The following is a 25,238-nucleotide window of genomic DNA, read 5'->3' on the forward strand; positions in this document are numbered from 1 at the left end:
TGGGCTCCCTCTTGCCCCGATGCTGTCGGGGAAAGTTGGGGAGTCGCCGGGGACATTGGGGGGGGGGGGTCACCGGGGCAAGAGGGCTTGGGATCCCTCTTGCCCTGATCGTTGTGTGTGTGTGTGTGTGGGGGGATTCTGTAACCGGTGTTGTCTTTGACAGACACCAGTTACAGAATCCAGCTTTTAGGTTAAGGACTGGCTCCTCCTTCGCTTAAAAGCTCTTGTTTTGGGAATTTGGGAGTTAGGCTGTTTTTAGGTTGATTATATGTTGTTAGTGTAGACATAGTGGTGGTCTGGGTGTTTAAACAGCTGAACGTAGAGGCAGGCCATTATAAAAAAAAAACTCCTTTCGGATGTTTTTTTGATAATGGACATTTTCCATGCTTCTATTTTCAACGTTTAAGGCCTTAGGCCAAAAGGGGACTTAGACGTTTTTTTTTATTATGCCTCTCCAAACTATAAAGGTTTTCACGCAAATATTTTAATGCACAACTCAAAAGTAGGTGTGGCCAAAGATGGGCCAGGGGTGTTCACCTAAGATGAGCAGGGTGTGATTGAATACTGGGGATCTGCACCTAAATTATGCACCGGGATTTGCATCAGGTTTCAGTTGGTGCAAATCCTCATGCCCAAAGTTTGCGGCAGAAATTGGTCCCAAGTGCTATTCTATTAATAGTGGCCAATTCGGAGCTCTATTTATAGAACAGCACTCCGTGTGGATTTTTTTCAGCACTGAATTTTGAACATCATTTACTGAATCTAGTCCTAAGGCAGCAATTATATAACTAGGCACCCCTTGGTAGGTGCCCCAGTGTTTTATTAAGAAGCCCTTATTCTATAACATCTGTACTCACCTATCTGCATAAACCCACATTGATGCACCTACAGTTAAGTGTACTCATTTATGCCAAGTCAATGGCAGGTGTAAATGGGTGCATCTAAATGAAACACACCATGCACTTAACTGACAGTATTCTCTGTGTAAATGGAAAGCATGCCTATGTCTCACCCGTGCTCCACTCATATGTTCACTCTCATACAGTAACAGAACCAAGAGGAAAAAGGGGGTCCAACCTTGTCTGCAGTGAAAAAACCAACCAGGAACAAACAAACCAAAACTGCAGATATGTACAACGATATAGGCAAAATTTATTGTGACAACCAAAGTATATTTAAAAACCTTTTTACCAAACAAGCGAGATTTTACAATATTTAGTGACTCTTGGCGTGACACATTATCTGTTTGTTTTTATGGTATTTTTCAACATAATTTTTTGTGACATATGTTTTTTTCCCTTTTCTACCATGGACCCCTGATGAAGGTTGTCCGAAACACGGACCGTGTTGGGTCCCTTGTTTGGTAAAAAGGTTTTTAAATATACTTTGGTTGTCACAATAAATTTTGCCTATATCGTTGTACATATCTGCAGTTTTGGTTTGTTTGTCACTCTCATACAGTACTATGCTAATGTACTTTTACACTACTTTATGGAATCTGCTTTCCTCTGCACTTACACATGCCTACATTTATAGAATTGCCTTCAATACTTGAATAAAGAAATATTGCCTAATGGAAGAGTAGAAAGGAGGAAATGAATCTTACATAAGACAATCTTATTACATTTTTCTTCAGTAATTATGCATTATATTCACAAAACCACATTTGAAACTCTTTTGATACATACGTAAAATATTATTTCAAACCTTGCAGACTATAGTGAATAATAAATTCTTACCTGAAGGTAATGGCACGGTCTCAGAGAAGGTTTCAATTCCTGATGTATCAAAGGCTTATCCAAGTTAAGTGATGACTTGCGATAGGCTTCTTTAGCCTGGCTTACTGTAAGCGTAGACCAGGAACTCCTTTTCATGTATTTACCTTCAGGGGTCATTGAAAGCCCTTCACAAGCTGAACATTTCACATCATTGTTACTTTTGGAAGTCTTTAGAGACAGGTCTCCAAAGTGTCCCTGAAGAGCTTCAGGATAGCAGTGGGAAATATGATCTACATGATGCCTGTTCATTACGCTAGGTGTTCGATAAGTGCTATCACTGTCCAGATTGTCATCAGAGCTCCACCAACCAGTCATCCCAGTTTTATGCTTACTATCTGGTTTCCGCTCTTTGCTTTTACTCCTTTTGCTGTGTTTGGAATGATGACTGTGATGGTGCTCCTCCCCACGACTTTCCCCTTTAGTACCATTGACATTGCTTTTGGATGAACCTTCCAAGGAGTGCGATTTGGTAAAAAGTTTCTGGACAGAATGAACAAGGTGACGTATTCTCCCCGGGCTCTCGTTGCGCTGTTCTGTCGCCGCAGAGGTCCTCTGATATTGCAATGTGTGAAATCCATCCCTGTGCAGAGGAAGTTGCTTCTCAAACTGATCTAAAAGATTTGCGGGAATTCGGTTTATCTTACTGCTAGTATGCGACACCACACAGTCATCTCTCGTGTCGTAATGCGTACTGTAGTGCATCCTGGGAAAAGTGCTACTTGACATGTGATCACTCATCATCACAGGCATCATCATACATTCTGAATGAATGGAGCTCCGAGGAGAGCACCGGTGGTGGTCCATTTGGCAGCTCTCAGTTGGACTGAGTAAATATGATTGCCTAGGCTCCTGCCCATGGTGGATGTGGTCATGGGTGTGCTCACAATCCTCCGAAGATGCCAAGCCACAAGTATGACCTGAGCACAGCTGCGCTTGATTGCGACTACCGGATAATCCTTTCATGTTCCTTAGGGCAGGAGAGTATCTTTCTTCATCGAAATGCTGGGAAGGTGACCATGAGTACTGCTGGTCTGATAAAAGAAAAACCAAATATCATTAAACAGTTTAAAAATCACCTTAATTTTATAAATGGCAGTGTAGTATAAGAAGAAGGCACTCGACCAATAGGGACAGATACATTGCTCGTGTTTTTTTATATCAGGACATATAGGGCTCCTCTTACGAAGGTGCGCTAACCCCGTGCTACGCAGCTAGAACTAATGCCAGCTCAAAGCTGGTGTTAGCGTCCAGCGCACGCGGAATTGTAGCGTGCGCTATTACGCACGTTAATGCCCTAACGCAGCTTCGTAAAAGGAGCCCATAAAGTCAACTAGAATGAAGAGAAGGAATGTGAATTTAATAGTAAGTTATCCACTCCCCACATTTACAGTGAAAAGTACCTAAATATAGAAACTCATCTAACACAACCAGTTCCTTCCCAAGCTCCACCTACCACACTGTCTACTCCTATTAAATCTAAAATGTTCTAATTACCCAACATGTATTACCTTAATTTCTCGACAATTCTTATGTATTCCACCTATATATCTTGTAACTTCATGACAACTCTTATGTAATTCGCCTTGAACCGCAAAGTTATGGCGGAATAGAAATCACTAATGTAATGTAATTATTTAAAGGCTCAAAATGTAATAACAACAGTGTAATACAGAGTTGCATATGGCTTATATAATTAACATAATGTAAATCTATTTTTAAAGCAAAACATAAAGGGCTCCTTTTATCAAGGCGCGCTATGGGGGTTAGCGCGTCGGACATTTGATCATGCGCTAACCAAAAAACTAACGCCTCGTCAATGGTGGCATTAGCGACTAGCACAGCAGGCGGTTTAACGTGTGGTATTCCGCGCGTTAAACCCCTACCGCACCTTTGTAAAAAGACCCCAAAATGTCTGATCAGCAAGAATGTGTTACGTTTGTAAGCGTGTAAAAATTGCTGAGTATTTTCAAGTTTAATTTTTTCAAGTTTAAATGACATGTTCTTGATTATTTTTATCATGATCCTCTATGTTATCTAACTTATGGAGATGACTTTAAAATAAATGTTTACTCCATTTATCTTGATAATTTAGCTCATTAGCTACCGAAGACATCTTATTTTCTCACACAGACATGCAGTAATGAAGTGCTTCATTACAGTACTTAAATACAATTTGCAGTACTTTTACTTGTAACAAGTTACGTTTTTGTCATACATTTTACTTGTAACTCATTGCAAATCAGCTGTACTTTTGTACTTAGTTACAAAGCACAACTATAAAAATTTATTTATTTATTTATTTTTAGAAAATGTGTTTTTTTTCCAGTAGCTGATTGAACCGGAACTTCTGTCCCCAAACACAGCAGAGCTGATGCCTGGAAGTTCAGGCCCAATCAGATGCAAGCCAACAGGGCCGGTCTTAGGCAGAGGCAACAGGGATCCCATTCAATTACAACAATTTTTAATTGTTCGAGAACAGAAATGAGTTAAATTTTTCTTTAAGTTTCACTGCTGAGAAATAAGAGGAAGGAAAAATTAAGAATCCCTTTAAAAGTAAGGAATGATCTAAGAATCACAAGGGTGAATCAATAATTATTTCCTTTATCTTTTCTTATAATTTGTTTGTGAAATTGTATCATCATGTCTCCCCATTTATGTGGGCTTAAAAAGGAATTATGTATGATTGTTTATGTATTGTTTATGAGATTCTTTTTTTCTTTTGTATTACTGGATATTGTAATTATTCAATTTATATACAAAAATAAAAAAAGGGATGGGATGACCTCACTATGCAGAAAGCTAAAGTGGCTAGGGCTCTTTAGCTTGGAGAAAAGACAGCTCAAGGGTGAGATGATTAAGGTCTATAAAATAGTGAGTGGTAGACGTTAATCGCTTGTTTACTCTTTCCAAAAATACTAGGACTAGGGGGCATGTGATGAAGCTACTAATTATTAAATTTAAAACAGACCGGAGAAAATATTCTTCACGCAATGTGTAATTAAGCTCTGGAATTTGTTGCTGGAGAATGTGGTGAAATCAGCATAGTAAAGTTTTTAAAAGCGTTTGGATAATTTCCTAAAAGAGAAATCCATAGGCCATTATTGAGATGGCTTGGGAAAATTCACTGCTTATTTCTAGGATAAGCAGAATAAAATCAATTTTACTACTTGGGATCCACTTGAGACCTGGATTAGCCACTGTTGAAAACAGGATGCTGTGCTAGATAGACCTTCGGTCTATCCCAGTATTACAATTATGTTTTTATTAATGGGGCTCATTTTCAAAAAAGACGTCTAAACAGTATCATAAAGGTGTAGATGGCAATTTTTCTCACCAAACCTCAACGGGCAAGTAAGAGACATGGTGAGGGTGGAACTAGGGTCGGCTTATGACCTAGACATTTTTTCTGCCATAATTGAACATTTTAAGAACATCATTTAAGAATCTAAGAGCCTTCTTCGGTTGGTATAATTGGGCAATGTCTTCTAGATAAGCAGGTACCAAACCATAAAGAATTTTGAAGATCAAAACGAAAAGCTGAAATTTGATCCTAGCATTACAGGGGAGTCTGTATAAATTTTTTCAAAAACTGAGTAAATATTGCTCCATGGTGTAATTTTGTGTGCAATTTTGTTCACCGCATCTCAGAATAGCAGAATTAGAAAAGGCACAGCGAAGGACAACAAAAATGATATAAGAGGTAGGATGACTTCCCTAAGAGGGAAGGTTAAAAAGGCTAGAGCTCTTCAGCTTGTAGAAGAGACAGATGAGGGGAGATATGAAAGAAGTCTACAATTGAGTGGAAATGGTAAATGAAGAATTGCTTGTTTACTCTTTCCAAAAATACAAGGACTAGGGGGCATTCAATGAAGGTATTAAGTAGTAAATTTAATACAAACCAGAGAAAATATTTCTTCACTCAACTTATAATTAATTTCTGAACTTCATTCCCAGAGCATGTGGTAAAAACAATTAGCTTAGCAGGATTTTTAAAAAAAAAAAAAAGGTTTGGATAATTTCCTACCAGAAACATCCACAAACCATTATGAAGATAGATGTGAAAATCCACTACTTTTTTTTTCTACGATAAGTTGCATAAAATCTGTTGTATTATTTGGTATATTGCCAGGTACTTGTGACCTAGATTGGCCACTGTTGGAAACAGGATACATGGCTTGATTGACCATTGCTCTGTTCCAGTATGGCAATGCTTATGTTCTTATGTAAGAAGAAAAATGCAAGGATATATACAGGACTACTAGGAAACTGTGTAGTGCTGATGCTTTCAAGCTCCCCAATCTCAATGCAGCAACATGCATACTCTGTCTACACCCTGGAGCAACTACCAAGACAACTACTTCATGCATAAGCAAATCCCTATAAGTGTACCTGATGCTAACCGACACACAAGAGGCAACATTTAAATAGGGCCTTTGCCATAGGCATTCACAGTTTGAAATGCTGACATTTATATGATACAGCTCTAAGTAAGCACTGTATTTGTTTATCAGGCCACAGAACTGATTAACGGGTAATTGGATTTACATTCTCGACAGCTGTCACTTTAAACTGAAGTGCATAGATTTGCCTTAAGCTAAAGAGTGTTACTGTTATTGAAAGACATTAATGAAAGCTTTCCTGCTGCTACGGAGCGGACTATAAAAAATTCAACAGAGTTCAGTCCTTCATTGACTATGCATTTTATTTTATTTTTGCCCAACTGCATTCAGCTCAAATTCTCCCAATTACAAATGACGTCACCTATTATTGCTTCTCTAAAGCAGCCACCAGTCAAAACCGGTCAAATCTGTGCAGGATCTGAATAACAAAGTGAAACACAGCAATCACATTCCCACCATCTTGTTGGGCCACCATTGTCTTAGGGTTTTCTAGTATATATGCACTAGTGCTGCCTGATTCAGGAAAAAAATTTTGGTTTGATTCAGCCTATTGAATCGATTTTTTGACTCGATTTTCATGCCCAATTGGGTGCTTTTTTTCAAACATCCTGGTGGGTTTATTTTATAGTCTCTTTACCCCTTTTATAGCCTTTTCACCCCCTTTGCCTTCTCCTAACCACACTGGTGCTGTGGTGTAAACAAAATAAACAAAAATACTTTTCCTCTCTCTGTTAAATCCTAGCTCACGTTTGCGATCTAACACCAGCTCTGGCAGGATACACATTTCAAATCTGACATATTTTAATCACAAAACAGAAAATAAAATTATTTTTTACCTTTTGTTGTCTGGTCATTATTCAAATCTTGTTGGCCCCTGGCTCTGGTTGTCTTCTGATAAATTGCTTGCCAGGGTCTCCTTCTTTCTTCTTTCTCCGTGCTAACCACCCATCTTCTATCTTTGTCCTCCCCTTCCATTTCCCTTCCCTCACCCAGAGGTCTGGCATCTTTCCTTTTTTTCGTCTCCATCCACAGATCCACCTTTTCTTAACTACCCTTTCATCCAGCATCTCTCCCTCCTTCCCCACCACCCCAGGATCCACCATATTTCCCTTTCTTTTCGCAACTACCCTCCTATCCAGTATCTCCCTCCTCCACACCATCCCTTGTGTCCAACTTCTCTTTCTTTCTGTTCCTTCCCTCCCTAAATCCCATTGTCCATCATCTCTCTCCTCTATTTTTAGACCCATTATTTCTTCTCCCCCAAAGTCCGGCATATGCACGTCTCTTTGAATCCCCCCTTCCTTCCCTCCGTGTACTTCTACACAAGGGCCCCTCTCCCCTGAAGGTCTGTCCCCCCCTGAAGCCCTGCATCCTACCCCTGTAGGCCTGCACCCCCCCTCCGAAGGCCTGCCCCCTGAAGGCCTGCATCCCACCCCTGAAGACCCGCCTGTCCCCCCTGAAGGCCTGTACCACCCTCCAAAGGACTGCACCCCTCCCCCCCCGGAAGGCCTGCTTGTTTCCCCTGGCCTCCCGTGCACCATTTATCTAATATCACCAGCCTGCAGAGAAGATCGCTGGTGCTAGCGATCTTTGGAAGTTGCCATAGATCTTTGGAGCTGTTTCCTCTGACGTGATCCTGCCTCTGACGTCAGAGGAGGGGCGGGACTGTGGCAGAGGAAACAGCTCTGAAGACCTATAGCAGCTTTTAGAGATTGCTAGCATCAGCAATCTTCTCTGTAGGCTGCTGATATTAGGTAAATAGTGCGCGGGAGGCCAGGAGGGAAGCCGGACACCAGCGGGAGGCCAGGGGGGAAGCTGGACACCAGCGGGAGGCCAGAGGGGAAGCTGGACACCAGCGGGAGGCCAGAGGGGAAGCCGGATACCAGCGGGAGGCCAGGGGGGAAGCCGGACATGAGCACTTCCCGACTGATCCTCCCCCCTCACCCTCTAAAGCAGGTGCGGCAGTGGCCAGCCAGAAAGAGGCAGTGCTGCCGCTCCTGCTTAAAGGGGCGAGGGGGGAGGGTCAGTTATCAAATTGGGAGGCCAATTTTTTTAAATGTTTTAAATCGATTCGAATCGATTCACCCTAAGTGAAAAACCGATTCGAATTGTGAATTGGGCAGCACTAGTATGCACCAATGTTTGAATACAAGATCCTTGGAGATTACCTACTCACGCTGGTTTTTCAGATATCCACAATAAATATGCGTGACATATATTTGTGTGCACTGCCTTCCTTGCAAGCAAATATGTCTTCAAGTATATTTATTTTGGACCATTTGAAAGTCAGGCTACCAGGTGTACCTTGATGGTAAATGGTAAGGGGTCATGAATTTGATATATTGCATTTCTGAGGTACAACCAAAGTGGTTTGCATAATATTATTATATGCAGTGCTTTCTCTGTCCATAGTGGGCTCACAATCTGTTTTGTACCTGGAGAAACAGAGGGTTAGGTGACTTCTCCAGGGTCACAAGGAGCTGCAGTGGGGACTAAGCCCAATTCCCCAGGCTCTCGGCTTACTGCACTAAACATTAGGCTAATCCTCCACACAAGAGGATATAGTTAAAACATTGGTATACACACTCATTCTTCCATACCATTTGCTTGATGTACGTAAGGTCTTTGTGAGCTACCTTGCCATTTACTGGATTAGGATAAGGAGACTTTCTTAATTTGACATTCTACAGAGTTCTCATAAACTTCAAAGAATTCAGTAACATAGTAAATGATAACAGATAAAGAAATGAATGGTTCATCCAGTCTGCCCAACAGGTACATACGTTATAAATTCATGTTTAAATTAAACTGTCTTTTTCCTTTGATATTTCTGGGGCATGGACCGTAGAAGTCTGCCTGGTACTGTCCTTAGGTTCTTATTACTGGAGTTACCATTGAAGCTCACTCCATCCTATCTAAACTATCCCAAATTACTGGAGCTCCTGTTGAAGCACTCCCCCACCCATCCTAAACCAAATAGCCACATATATGGTATATAGACTGGGCAAATCTACCCAATTCTGGCCTTGGTTCTTCAATTTATGCCCTTCATTCTCTGATTAGAGATCCTCTGTGTTTGTCCCACACTATTTTGAATTCTGTCACCGCTTTGCTCTCCACCACCTTCCTCAGGAGGACTTTCCAGGCATCAGCCACCCTCTCCGTGAAAACGAATTTCCTAACATTACTCTTAAATCTATCACCCCACAATCTCAATTTATGTCCTCTAATTGTACTATTTTCTCTTCACTAGAAAATATTTGGTTCTATATTAATACCTTTCAAGTATTTTAACATCTATATCAGAGGTGGTGGACACAGAGCCTGGGATAGGCACATAGGATCTCTCAGAGGGAGAAAGAGATAATGGTTACTGCGGATGGACAGACTAGATGTGCCATTTGGCCTTTATCTGCCATCATGTTTCTGTATCTCCCCTGTCCCTTCTGTCTTTTAGAGTATACATATTCAGATCTTCTAGTCTCTTCTTGAACATATTTTGGCTCAAACTCCCAACATTTTCATCACCTTTCTCTGAACTGCTTGAAGTCGTCTTATATCCTTTGCCATATAAGGTCTCCAAAATTGAACACAATACTCCAAGTGGTGCCTCAGCCATGACCTGTACAGTGGCATCGACACCTCCTTTCTTCAACTGATTACGCCTATCTCTAAACAGCTATTGACTTGTTACACTGTTTCTTGTCCTTTAGATCCTCAGATACCATCTCCCCATCCGTTCATATCATTCTCTCATCTCCTAGTACATATGGCTCCCTCGGATTTCTACTCCCCAAATGAATCACTTTGCATTGATTTTTTTAGTTGCCAGACATTAGACTATTCTTAGTTTTACTGATCCTTTTTTCATGTTTTCTACTCCCTCTGGAGCATCTACTCTGTTACAAATCTTGGTATCATCCACAAAAAGGCAAACCTTATCTTCTAACCCTTCGGCAATGTCATTTACAAGCATATTGAACAGAATCAGCCCTAGCACTGATTTTTGAGGCACTCCATTACTCACCTTTCATAGTTTACTTAATATTTGATTACTTGCCTATCCAAAATTCTAGGCAAAATACAATATAGAAAAGGGGGGAGGGGATACAAAAATAGGACAAAGACAAATACAAACTATACTACAAGGACATAAATGACAGTTAACAGGAGGGAAGGAGGAGAAACTACAATAAAGTATAGGAAAGATAACAATAATGGAAAGAACAATAGGAAAGGGAAACAAATGTTAAACCTTTTCTTCCTCTGAGCAAATTCCATTAACCACTACCCTTTGGCATCTGTTCATCAACAAGTTTCTAATCCACCTCTTTGGGTCATAACTTCAGCATGTCAAGTTTATTCAAGAGCCTCCCATGAGGAACCCTGTCAAAGGCTATGCTGAAATCTAAGTAAATTACATCTAGCACACGTCCTCAATCCAATGAATCAGAAGCTTTCCCAGGAATAGGGTCAATGGGAAGCTGGAATGGCATAGTCATGGGGAGGGAGGGGGGGACCTTGGCTTTCTCATTTTGAGTTTGGATCTCTCTGAATTTGGTACCAGCTTGCTGCTTTGGCTGGCGGATCCCCAAGCCCCATCAGCGGACATGTCTGGGAAAATCCGGACGTCTGGTAACCCTATGTGTGACCCCCCCCCCCCTGAAAAATACCTCTGTTGTAAAAGCAGTGGTGGAGGATTTTTCAGGTGGTCACTCAATCTTGACTGTCTAGAAAAGAGAGTGGTGGGAGTTGGAGATGGAAGAAGGGGGAGATTATATGAGGGAAGGAAAGAGTATGATCCTGGCTTTTGGTTGTTCCTCTCTCCCGCCAAAGCCCAAGACTGAGGGAGACTCTGTCAGAGCAATTTGGGAGGGAATTGACAAGGCTATGTAAATAATGGACCTTACATTCGAAAGGAGGTGCTAAGCAAAATTCTTTTAGTGGAACCAGAGCACCTGTTTCATGGAGTGAGTGTAAATGGTTGAAAGACTGTTCTTTAATCAGCTTTGAATAAAGTTCCAGTTTGGTTCACTCATACCTTGGGCTGAGCTCATGAGTTCATGTGGGTGAGTGAGACCTCGGAGTTGCCCATCCTCCACCCTACCGGATCTGTCTGGCCCCAGCCTACGCCCAAGTTTTAATGTGGACTATGGCCCAGATTCAATAAAGATAGTGACTCAATCGCTGTTGGCCAATTCTCTGGCCGATTTTAAAACAGCGATTGATTCACTATCAAGTTTGCTTGCAAATGATTTGCACGCAACTCACCGACTCAATCGCTCAGTGAGTGATTGAGCCAGTGCAGATCCCTGTCAGTAGTGACAAGAGAAGCAGCCTCCTGTCACTGCTGTCAGTGCTTCTGTGAGGTTTTTTTTTTTCTTTTACACACGCAAAATATCTGTCCGATTAAAAAAAATGAATAAAGCCTCCCCCCCAACAAAGTGCCCCCTCCCTCCCTGAACCCCCCAAAATGGCAGGAAGGATGCTCACTCCCTCCTGCCAGCACTGCTGCTGCCGAACTAATATGGCAGGAGGGATGCCCACTTCCTCCTACTGTTGCCCCCCCTCACCCCCCCGCAATCAGGTCTGGTCGGCCATCCCCCCACCCCATACCATTTAAGATAGGAGCTTGGCTATTATGCATGGGGTTTTACAAATTTTCATGGCCGGCTTGGGAAATGGGCAATCTAGGGGGAAAACACACGGTGGGCCATTTAGTGAACCAGGTTAGCAGCGATCGTGGCTAAACGACGATCGCTGACTTTAGTGAATTGGGACCTATGAGCTTGTGAGTGACTGTAACCATTAATATTGTAGAAGCAGACAAAAAGTACCTTCTTTTTGTGAGCCCTGGTGCCGGGCAGGCAACCCACCCAATGATCTGGTCGGAGCCCCGTACCACACAATAGAGGAGGGAAACCAAGGCTACAGCTGTTTAATGTGGTAATCCATGTGCATTAAGCTAATGCACTATGTTCACTATTAATGCTCTGTTAGCAAGCTGCAATTCCCACGTGAAATAGATAACAGTTAATAGTGGCCTGTTTGTAAACTGAGCAGCCCTTTTGCCAAATTGTGTTAAACAGCAGCCTTAGCACATCTGTACACAAGTCATTTCTGTGCTCTAAGGTCATTTTTACCTCAGAGGTAAAATGGCTGATTTTTGTATTCTCCTTATTAATGGCCATGTGCTAATTTTCCCATAAGTCCATGGCTATTAGTGTGTGAGCCGAAAAAGGACTTGTGCAGAATAGAAGTTTATAGTTTCTCACAGTACCCTCAGATACCTGAACTGTTAGATCATTGATGTTTTCTGATAACAGTATAAACAGGCAAGAGATATCATTCATAGGGTTCTGTGTTTGTGATAAATCAAATGTAGAGTGCAAATATTCTGTGCACCTAATTCTAATCATATACAGTGCTCAATAACCGATATAAGTATTAAAGACAGCACTTATCTTGAAATGCTGTCTAAGCCCAACGGGACCCGTTTCGCCGAGACTTCGGCTTCTTCAGGGGTCGTGGCTATTAACTGCGAATATTAAAGAAAATGTAAGAAAAAAAAAAAAACTGCTGTGAAAAGTGAAACTTATACTATAAACATTCATAACGTATTATTAAGACCATACTCACTGGGCAGCTCTACTCTCTGGATTTAGTAGCATAAAATGGCGCTTGCAAAGTTAGTACGCTTGCACATGTGCTTTAAGGACTACCTCATTAATTATTCATAACTTTAGCCATCACGTCTCTATATACATCTATACCGCAAGACGATGCACTACATATTTTGAATATAACGTTGAACAGAAGAGCCGGACCACATCGTATACCATCTGAATTTCTGTCAGAGAATAGCCATGAAAGAAAATTTTTTCATGTATAATTGTATAATATAAAAACAAAGGAAAGGTGTGGCTATGGGGGCGACTTTTGCACCCTCAGTTGCCAACCTTTACATGGCTGAATTTGAATCTGTGTGGCTTTATAATTCCCCATTCATTCTCAACGTTTACAAATGGTACAGATACATTGACGACGTCTTACTTCTGTGGAAAGGAACAGAACATGATTTACATTCCTTTTTCAAATGGCTCAATAGTTGTGATGATAATATCCAATTCACCATGCAATACCATGCAATACTCTGAAGAAAAACTGAACTATCTAGATGTATTAGTGATCCAAACTGTTGACCATTTTGAATTTGATTTACATATCAAACCAACAGATAGAAATACCTTTTTAGACTTTCACAGCTGTCATCCAGTGAGTTTAAAAAAGAACCTTCCGTTTTCTCAATTTCTTAGATTAAAACGGAACTGTTCCAATAATAAAAGTTACAATAAACACGCTAAGTTTCTAATTCAGAAATTGGAATGGAGAGCCTATCCTAGAAATATGCTGAAGAGAGCCTACAAGAGAGCAAAATACTACCATCGTGAATGGCTCCTAGACAAGCGTGATAAGGTTGGAAAAGAACATCAAACAGAGAAAATCACTTGTGTACTCAGATTTTCGACTGCAGGTAGTGCTATAGCTAATATCATTAAAGAAAATTGGAAAATCATCAAGACAAGTTTCTTGTTTGAAGAGATGGACATACAAATTGCCTTCACCAGAGAAAAAAACTTGAAAGAAATTTTATCCCCGGCGGTCTGTTCTCCTGATACTTCATGCAGCCTCCTGCCGAATGGTTTTTTCAAGTGTGGCAAATGTAACATTTGCCAGATCACGGTTCAATTGAAAGAATTCATGAGTCCCAAGGATGGTAAAATCTATAAAATTCATCATTTTCTTACCTGTTCATCAGATTATATTATTTATGCAATTATTTGTCCGTGTCAAAAATGGTATGTGGGAATGTCCACTAGGCCCTTTAAGACTAGGATGGCCGAACACAAATCCAACCTCAAATGCGGTAGACTGACAGCTCCTATCGTAGAACATTGTAACTCTTTGCAACATAAGTTTACTGATCTCAAATGTTTCTGTTTAGATAGAATTATACCAAACAACAGAGGAGGCGATCGGAGAAGATTATTATTACAAAAAGAGTCCCGCTGGATTTTCAAGTTAGGTTCATTGAAACCAGAAGGCTTAAATAGTACAATCGAATGGAGTTCCTTCTTTTAGGCTATATTTAGTTCAACCCCAATGTAGGTTTCTCATTGATAATTTAATATGTAAAAACTAAAAATGTAACTAAAATGTTTTAAAAGTTCTCACTGTACTCGTTTTGACGTATTATGAATAATTAATGAGGTAGTCCTTAAAGCGCATGTGCAAGCGTACTAACTTTGCAAGCGCCATTTTATGCTACTAAATCCAGAGAGTAGAGCTGCCCAGTGAGTATGGTCTTAATAATACGTTATGAATGTTTATAGTATAAGTTTCACTTTTCACAGCAGTTTTTTTTTTTTTTCTTACATTTTCTTTAATATTCGCAGTTAATAGCCACGACCCCTGAAGAAGCCGAAGTCTCGGCGAAACGGGTCCCGTTGGGCTTAGACAGCATTTCAAGATAAGTGCTGTCTTTAATACTTATATCGGTTATTGAGCACTGTATATGATTAGAATTAGGTGCACAGAATATTTGCACTCTACATTTGATTTATCACAAACACAGAACCCTATGAATGATATCTCTTGCCTGTTTATACTGTTATCAGAAAACATCAATGATCTAACAGTTCAGGTATCTGAGGGTACTGTGAGAAACTATAAACTTCTATTCTGCACAAGTCCTTTTTCGGTTGATATTATTATATCGCAGACTTGTTTTCATTGTATACATATTGAGTGTATTAGTGTGTGAGCCCATACCACCACCTATTTTGTAGGCGTAATGGTGCAAGCACTAACGACATGCTAATCGATGAGTGTGCAACAGTGTAGCTGTGCTGATTAGCACAGAGCACGTGCACTCTCCACCCCTTGACCTACCTTCAGCATTAAAATATAAATTTTATTTTTTAGTGTGCGGGTAATGCATGACGATCCCCAAATTACTGCTAGATACCTGAGTAAACCCCACGGTAAGGCATTTTTAGCTGCAGTAAGCATGTGTTAGTGCTTACTGCAGCTTAGTTAAAGGACCCCTGAGGATGGGAACCAAATACCTGTGGAAGGTAATGAGCAGACTTTCACAAGCAGAACCTGTACTTGCTCACAGCTGATGTGCCTCGTACAACAGTCTTGGTAAAACCCAGCAAAGGATTAACAAAGAAAAGCAAAAAAAACAACAAAAAATCCCAAAGAAACAAAGAAAAATCCCAATGGAATACGTGGCAAAACTTTCCCCCCTGCTATGGCATGTCAATGGTATCATTAACTGATATGGACAAAACGACAAACAATGGCTAAACAAGACCTCATATAGTTTCTTGGTGAAATGTATACAAAAAGAACTTTCAGTGTTCAGAAATGCTAGAATTACATAGGGTAAAAAAACAGGAGCAATTTGACTAGGCTGAGCTTTACAGCAAAGCAGAGCAGTTAAATCACAGATGCATAAATCCCTGGGGAATTTTATTTTAGCCCTCCTCCACCCTCTAGGAACAGTTGCCTCTGTTCATAACTGCTTATTTTTGCTGTAAAAAATAAATAAATTCTCTTTGCTGGTGAGCCTTTTCTTTATGTACAATGTGTTTATATTAGTTAAAGTTGGGGATAATGTTGAAGTTTCTACTGCCAACTAAATGGAAGGCAAAACAAGACAGATGTTTTCCTTAATTCTTGGTGTATAATTCACAGACCATATGCATTGGGAGGCAAGATAAGTAAAGGGAGCAAGAATGATTGTGGCCACAGCACTGCAAACCCAGCTGGTGTTTTTAATCTGCAAGGTTTGCAGCTATTATGAAAGGGAAACATAAACACACTTTTTACTGTCCTTATTGTCTAGCAAAAAATTATCCAAAGACAATTTTGCCCTGAAAAACAACATGAATAGTTTGGAATAAAACAGACTGTGAATATTGTCCTGAACACCATCCTCTCTCTGCCCAAGAAAATGCCTCTTCTGTCTGTGCAGAAGAACCCATTTGAACAACCTGCCAAAAGCCTGTTCTCTGGAAGGGTTCATAGACAACGCCGCGAAAGACAAAGGCGCGCCCGGACAATTGAGCGCAGCACGGAGGCGCGCGCCGCTCTAAATTACTGTTTTTAGGGCTCCGATGGGGGGGGCATGGGGGAACCCCCCCACTTTACTTAATAGACACCGCGCCGGCGTTATGGGGGGTTTGGGGGTTGTAACCCTCCACATTTTACTGTAAACTTAACTTTTTCCCTAAAAACAGGGAAAAAGTAAAGTTTTCAGTAAAATGGTGGGGGGGGTTACAACCCCCAAACCCCCCATAACGCCGGCGCGGTGTCTATTAAGTAAAGTGGGGGGGTTCCCCCATGCCCCCCCCATCGGAGCCCTAAAAACAGTAATTTAGAGCAGTGCGCGCCTCCGTGCTGTGCTCAATTGTCTGGGCGCGCCTTTGTCCCGGCGCGCTTTTGACCTGACACCCTTTGGAAGCCACTATTTTCCCAATGAAATAGGGTTCCATTACAGCCATCGGTGTGCACAAGGATTCTTTGTGTGTGTGTGTGGGGGGCGGGGGGGGCGGGAGGGGGTCTGACTCTGTATTTTGTGTCTACAGTGGTTATTTGGTCACTTTGGTACCTTCTGGGCACTTAGACCTGTTTTTAGATTGCCTAAGTAGCAACGTATAAGTTCCATCTAGGGCAGACAGTCTCCTTAAACTTTCGATTATCGCTGCAGGATGACTAAATCTAGATCAGCCCACATCCCACCCACCTCCCGCCTTAACCACTCCTCAAAAAACACCCCACGTTACTCTGGGCGCAGAGCAGCAGTGAAAAGGCCTAAGCTGCTTTTAAATACATCTAAAACCCGTTTTGATTATCGCTACTTGGACAACCTGTCTTTTTGATTGTCCAAGTGTCAATTTAGGTGGGTTTTTAGATGGATTTTTGTTTTGATTATGAGCTTTTATCCTTTTAATGTCCTTTAGTACTCAGTTACATATGTATGCATGTGTGCATGCGTGTGATTACATATCATCCTCTGATATTTGAGGGGTATATGCTCCGAAGAGTATTAACTGATATGTGCAAGTCTTACGGTTTCAACTGTGATAAACTTAGTTATTAAGGGAATATTACATCTAATTAAAGCATGATAAGTGTAAACTCAGTGGTGTGACAGTGTTTGCTGCATGACAACATTTTAAAATGTAAATATTAATGGCCTAATTAAGTATTACCATAATGAACCGCATCACGTCAGAAAGTTATTCTAATTTAATTCATTAAGCCGGAGAGACTGCTTCTCCCTACATAGCATCAAAGCAGTTATCACACCAAACTTATTGCAGATTTGTGTTATCTTAGAAGGCAGGCCATAATTACCTTTCCTAGCAGATATAAAAGCCTGCAATCTATGTAGACTTTCATTTCTTTTGATCAAAGTTTTACTCTAGTGCAAACATTCCTTCATTTTATTCCAGCATTTTCTCAAATCAAATCTACTGAGAAACTTTAATTAATAAAACTGGAACAATTATTATACTGGATGAAAACTTTTTTATTTTTTATTGATTTCAAACTTTATAATGTATACAATTGAAAAATCAGAAAAACTATATCAAAATACATTATTATCATCAGAATTATTACATTTAACAATTTTTATCCCCTTCTTATCCTAATTATAAAACAATAAAAATGTATATTATACTATCAATATTGTAAAAACAAAAAAAATAAATTTACTCTTCCAAATAAATAGTCCACCCCCCACCCCCCAACCCACCCTGGATGTGCAAAGGAATCTAACAAAAAAAAAAGAATCACATTTTAATTATAATGTAACAAAATTAGTTAATGGACTCCATACCCCATCAAAGCCATCAGAGTTTTTAGCCCCATAGAAACAGAGCTTGATAGCCTGGGAATACTTTGTACACATGGAGGTGCAAGTCAATTTTCAATCAAGGATTATTTATGTACTTTGCAGGTGCAAAGTTTGTATACTGAAGTATGCACAGATATATTTAAAATGAAATCACTGTATGCACCACCTCAAATCTGCCCCAACACTACCTCCAGAGCGACCTGTTTCCCCCACAACAAAGCATGCGCAAGTTGTGGACAGTAAACGACTTTTCCACTGCATATTTATTAAACCTTCTCGAGTTTAAAGAAATCACCCAAACTGCTGTATGGAAAGCACAAAAAGCAAGAACAATCACATGAAAATAATAAAAGAAAACCAAAAGAATACATTCATATTCGTACATTTTTACTGCACTAAGGAATGAGCTGTCACTACAAATTAGAACAGTGTCTTGCAAACTTTGTAAAGCTGCAGCACAATAAAATGTGGTGGCTGGAAGTGTGCGGACGTTGACATGATGATGTCATGAGCATGCGTGACATCATCATGTCGACATCCGCACCTGCGCAAAGGCCCTCCAGACAGGGCCCTAAGCCGCCAGTGGGGGGGGGGGGTTGCAGGAAGGGAAGAGGCATGGAGGGAAGGAGAGGCGTTAGCGCTGGCTGACTGCCTACAGGATGTGCCTCTTGCCGCAAGCGGCACATCCTGTAGGCAGTCAGCTGGCGCTGGCGCCTCTCCTCTTCCTGATGTCTTGCAGCACACCTGGAATCAAGGGCGGCGCCCTAGTGTGTCGCAGCACCCAGTTTACGATACACTGAAAATTGCATTTTAGTAGAACGATATTGATTAACTATTTTCTTTTTTTTTATATACCCTTGTAAATGTTTGATCCTTATACTTTTTTGACCTTTCCCAGTTACGGTTTTTCCTTGAGGGAAAAGGAGTAACCCCTCCCAGTATCTCCACGCGGACTTAGTCCTTAATAATTCAGAAGATGTACACTGCCGAACTACTGAATGAATACTGCTGCTCAGTCTTCACCTGTGAGGCACCGGGAAACGGTCCGCAGTTGAAGGCAACACAAAGCACAGAAGACCCGTTTCAGAATTTTGAGTTCACACCAGGTGAAGTTTACAGTGAACTTGCAAGACTCAAGGTGAACAAAGCCATGGGACCAGACAATTTGCACCCAAGAGTGCTCAGAGAATTGAGCGATGTCCTGGTGAAACCGTTGGCTGAGCTATTCAATCTCTCCCTAAGTAAGGGGAAAGTTCCCCTGGACTGGAAATTAGCTAATGTCATTCCTCTGCATAAAAAGGGTTGCAGGGCAGAGGCTGCGAATTATAGACCGGTGAGTCTCACATCAATAGTGTGCAAACTCATGGAAACACTAATTAAAAGCAAATTGGACACGATCTTGAATGAAGGGAATCTTTGGGATCCCAGTCAGCATGGATTCACCAAGGGTAGATCCTGCCAATCCAATCTCATCAGCTTCTTTGACTGGGTAACAAGAAAGTTGGACTTGGGAGAGTCTTTCGACATCGTGTACCTGGACTTCAGTAAAGCTTTTGACAGTGTCCCACATCGCAGGCTGCTAAGCAAGATGGAATCGATGGGGTTAGGAGAGACACTAACTGCATGGGTTAATGATTGGCTGAGTGGCAGACTTCAGAGGGTGGTAGTTAATGGTACCCTCTCTAAAACATCAGAGGTGACCAGTGGAGTGCCGCAGGGCTCGGTCCTGGGCCCACTCCTTTTCAACATATTCATAGGGGATCTGACTCAAGGGCTTCAAGGTAAAATAACACTATTCGCCGATGATGCCAAACTATGTAATATAGTAAGTGAATGCAGTTTACAGAATTATATGGCGCAGGACCTGCTTACATTGGAAAGTTGGTCCTCAACCTGGCAGCTAGGCTTCAATGCTAAGAAATGTAAGGTCATGCACCTCGGAAGCGGAAATCCATACAGGACGTACTTCTTGAACGGAGAAACTTTAACTAGGACTTCAGCAGAACGAGATTTAGGAGTAATCATCAGTGCAGACATGAAAACTGCCAATCAAGTGGAGAAGGCTTCATCTAAGGCAAGGCAAATATTGGGTTGTATCAATAGAAGTTTCGTCAGCCGAAAGCCTGAAGTCATAATGCCGTTGTACAGGGCCATGGTGAGACCTCATCTGGAGTACTGTGTGCAATTCTGGATGCCACATTACAGTAAAGATGTGCGCAGAATTGAATCGGTTCAGCGGACGGCCACCAGGATGATCTCGGGGCTCAAGGGTCTCTCGTACGAAGAGAGACTGAACAAATTGCAGCTCTACACTCTCGAGGAACGTAGGGAGAGGGGAGACATGCTCGAAACATTTAAGTACCTCACGGGACGTGTCGAAGTGGAAGATGATATTTTCTTTCTCAAGGGACCCTCGGCCACAAGAGGGCACCCGCTCAAACTCAGGGGCGGAAAATTTCATGGCGACACCAGAAAGTATTTATTCACAGAGAGAGTGGTTGATCATTGGAACAAGCTTCCAGTGCAGGTGATCGAGGCAGACAGCGTGACAGACTTTAAGAATAAATGGGATACCCATGTGGGATCCCTACGAGGGTCAAGATAAGGAAATTGGGTCATTAGGGCATAGACAGGGGGTGGGTAAGCAGAGTGGGCAGACTTGATGGGCTGTAGCCCTTTTCTGCCATCATCTTCTATGTTTCTATGTTTATTGATATGGTTAACTTTTATATTACTTTGATGAACTATCAGATCCCATGATGGTATGTGTATTGCTTCTCCCAAATTGTGGACTTACTTTTAGAGAGATTATGTATTCCCTAGGGAATATACTTTATTTTATTTTATTTTCCTGTTTAACTATATGTAATCTCTCTCTCTTTTTTTTTCCCTTTATATAGATATTTTTATTGTATATCTATAAATTGAATAAATATATATAGAAATAAAAAAAAGAATTTTCAGTATTTGTACCTGTTCACTTTATTGCAAACCGAGCTGAGCTCTAGATAAAACATAACATAATATAACATAAAATTTTATTTGTATACCGCAATACACCATGAAGTTTGATGAGGTTATTAGGAGTTAAGTAGAAAACCATACATAAGAGGTGAAGATACAAGTACAAGTAACATAGGATCATGACAAGGTCAGTGTTAAGTACAAATATGGTAATACGAGAAGTGCTCAAGTAGATAAACAGCTATCAAATATACTGTATAGAGATGATCTGGTATAGAAACCTAAAGATTAGACTAGATAAAACATTTTTTTATTAAAGACATGCACACTTTTATTTGTTTTTTGGTGTTTGGAGATTTTTGGATGGCTGGTGTTTTGGTCTTGTTTTTGTCTGGATCCTAGTTGGGACCACAACAGATGAGAGTGTTTCTCTATGTTGGACTAATCAACGGGTCTCATTTGGTGGTTTTCAGACATCTCACTTGCCTCTTTTTTGGTCATTCGGTTAGTTTAGGCACCTTTTTGACCCTTATTCATTTTTAAAACAGGTCTAGCCCCAAATGTCTAAATGGTGCCCTGGTGGGATTATCCCTGCAGAAAGTCCAAGTTCTAAGCCCACTCAAAACATGACTCTAACATTCCCCCTTAAGATTTAGATGCACTGGAGACAAAACGACTAGAAAGATGTCTAGAAAGTCAGTTTTGAAAATGCCAATTTTGACATATTGACTAGTAAGACAGCCAAGTGCCAGTTTGTGCTGTCTTTTGGACATCTGTCTTGTTTCAAAATGAGCCCCATAGTGTATATTATACAGATGTTGTCTAGGTATAGCATGGGTTTAAACACACAATTACATTCTTAAGTTATAGAGTACTTTGAGTTATGTGTGTATCACTGGCATTCACTTATGATAGGTTAAGGAGTCTATTCGAGCTCTGAAAGCAAAGAGTTACCAGATCTCCCTCAGTTTATAAATTTTTACTCTGTTATTACTTAGGGACAAAAGGATACATCCTAGTTGTAGAAGAAGGTAATAGGCTGCCACAATTTTTCACCAGAAGGTGTTGGGTCACATAGCAGTGTGTATGGTATGTCTTCACCTGCATTATTTATGTTTTGTTATACAGTGGAACTTTGGTTTGTGAGCATAATTTGTTCCAGAAGTATGTTCGTAAACCAAAGTACTCGTATATCAAAGCAACTTTCCCCATAGGAATAATGGAAATGCGGTCATCCACATCCCCAAAAGACCCCCCCCCCCCCCCCGAGGCCACTGGCGCGCTTACATCCCACTCCACCACAAGAACTGGCATCACCCACCCAAACCTCTGCGTGATCAGGCACCGGCATGCAGCACCAACTCCCAGGACGTGCCGGTGCCGAAGGAGCCTGCCGGTGATCTCTGCCGGGCCTTGAGCATCTGCGCATGCTCAAGGCCTTCTGGCTCCTGCTCTCTCAGATTCTAATGAGATTCTCGGGTTTCTCCGAGAATCTCATTAGAATCTCGGACAGAGCGGGAGCCAGAAGGCCTTGAGCATGCGCAGATGCTCAAGGCCCAGCAGAGATCACCGGCAGGCGGCAGGCTCCTTCGGCACCGGCACCGGCACGTCCTGTGAATTGGTGCTGTGTGCCGGTGCTCGATTGTTTGGGCGGGCGGGGCAGGGGGGCAATGCCGGTTCTCGCAAATCGAGTCAACACTCGGTTTGCGAGGCAAGATTTGTGAGAGTGTTTTGCTCATCTTGTAAAACACTTGCAAACTGTGTTACTCGCAAATCGAGGTTTTGACTGTATTTTATTGTATTTGATATACTACTTTACTTTTTCAGAACAAAACAGTTTACAATATAATAAAATTTTGCTAAAAAAATCAAATTAATAACTAACCCCCCCTTTTATGAAGCCGCATTAGGCTTTTGCGTCAGAGCTAATACTGCCGCAGTCAGCAATATAATAGCCTAATGTGGCTTCATAAAAGGGGGCCTAAAGTAACAAGTTCAGTAAAATGAAAAAGATAAGAATAACAAAACAAATAAAATAGGAACGCCGTTCTTAAAAGGAAAGCTTATTTCCGTCACACCAAACTACCATCTTACACCCCAAAATGGCAGTTTTGCTCAGAAAGAAAAACAAACAAACAAAAAAAGACTACACACACCTTCAGGATGCTCTCTCTGCCTTGAGAATGCCAGGAAAAGATCCTACTCACACTACCTACCACACCTCTGGAACCAACTATCATCTCACATCAGACCACTAGAAGAACTACAGAACTTCAGGAAAGCGATAAAAACTCACCTCTTCCTCTAACCTTCTATGAAATAGCTCCAGTCGAAATACCATTATCCACTAAACAAGTTCAACCATCACTGATACTACCATGCCCTGCCATACATTTCATACCATATCATACCTAACACATATTATCAAGCGCTATGTATTACCTTGCCATACTATGCACTGTCATTGCTGATACTTCCACACTTTGCCAGACATTCCGTGTTATGCCATACCTAACATATTATCATTCACAGTTATGCATTTTCCTGCCATGCTCTGTTATGTGATGCCTTACCACACTTTGTACTGTTAGGCATTATAACGTACTGTCAAGCTCTATCAGTTACCGCAATATCGTACCGAACCCATAACATCACCACCCCATGCTGTATGAAGCCTTGTCCTGTCAGAAAATAATGGTAAATATTGAAGAACTAAGACCAGTACTGGGCAGACTTGTACAGTCTGTGTTTGTATATGATTGTTTGGTTGAGGATAGGCTGGGGAGGGCTTCGATGGTTGGAATAATTTAGATGGGCTGGAGTGAACTTTGACAGAGACTTCTGCAGAAGGAAACTAAGCACAGTATCGGGCAGAGCTTTGGATTCTTGTCCAGAAATAGCTAAGAAGAAGAAAAATAAAATTGAATTTGAATCAGTAATTTAAAGAGTAGGTAAGGTTGGGCAGACTGGATGGACCATTTGGGTCTTTATTTGCTGTCATCTACTATATTGCTATGTTATATCCTGTTAAGCATTGCCATGGTTTTGAGTACTATCATGCTCCCCTATGTATTCTTCTATCATGTCATGATCTACAATGTACCATCATGCTCTACATTACTATATCCTGTTATGTTTTATTATGTAAGTAGACTTGTAACCCATTCTAAGCTCTTCTAGAAGGAAGGGATATAAATCTAAATAAATAAATTTAATGGGGCTTTACTATTGTATCAGAATAAAGCACAGCCTCAATTTAGACTTTAATTCCATCCATCTACCCACCCCTGGCCTGATCTCTGATTTACAGGCCCTTGAACCAATTAGACATCTACAAATTTAATTAGAGCATTTCTATCAGCCAGTAATTAGCTCTTAGAAATACATTCTACTTAGATCCTTAGAGGGGAACCTACTAATATGATAAATAATAATAAACAACTAAATATTAGCCTAGACTAATATGACCAAGACTCAGCTACTTATCCTTCTCCCTAAACTTACCTCTCCCCTCCCCCTTATTCTCTATATCAATGGATAACACTCTCATCCTCCATTTCTCGCCAGTTCGCAACATCGGGGTCACCTATGATTCCTCTCTTTGCACAAATCCAATAGACTGCTAAAACCTGTTCATTCTTTCTCTATAATATCTTCAAAATCCAACCTTTCCTCTCTGAGCATACTACCAAAACCCTTTTCTAACCTCCTTATCACCTTTCACCTAGACCACTGTTCTTCAACCACCGGTCCGCAGAAAATTCCTGTCGGTCCGTGCAGGGCCGGCGAGATCGACATCTGCAATTTCCTGCCGGTCCGCGCAGGGCCAGCAAGATTGATGAGCTGAAGTCCGCGCAGGGTTGGGGAGATCATGGAGAGCCTCCAACAGTGGTTTTCTCCCCTCCCTGCAGTTGTCGGTACTTACTAGTGCAGCGATTCAGGAAGGCAGCCTTGGGGCTTTTGCTGAGTCACGGCCACCTCTGATGATGCAACTTCTTCTTTCCTCAGAGGCGGCGCGACCCATCAAAGGACTCAAGGCTGCCTTCCTGAATCGCTGTGCTGGTAAGTAACGACAGCTGCTGGGAGGGGAGAAAGCCACTGTTGGAGGCTGGGAAGCTGCTGGGCAAGGGGAAAAAAGGGACAGCTACTACTGGACCTGGAGGG

The 25,238-nt window shown here is 41.3% G+C and overlaps 1 protein-coding gene across 1 annotated transcript in view; it reads right to left on the minus strand.

Moving 5' to 3' along the window:
• DLGAP2 (DLG associated protein 2) overlaps window positions 1-25,238 on the minus strand; it is a 1,086,744-nt gene that overhangs the window by 338,920 nt on the left and 722,586 nt on the right. The window contains exon 3 of the mRNA XM_033938644.1: window positions 1,740-2,809. Within this exon, the coding sequence (XP_033794535.1) occupies window positions 1,740-2,741 (1,002 nt within the window). The 5' untranslated portion in view covers window positions 2,742-2,809. The remainder of the gene's footprint in view (window positions 1-1,739; window positions 2,810-25,238) is intronic.

Source organism: Geotrypetes seraphini, chromosome 3, assembly GCF_902459505.1.
Source record: "Geotrypetes seraphini chromosome 3, aGeoSer1.1, whole genome shotgun sequence".
NCBI lineage: Eukaryota > Metazoa > Chordata > Amphibia > Gymnophiona > Dermophiidae > Geotrypetes > Geotrypetes seraphini.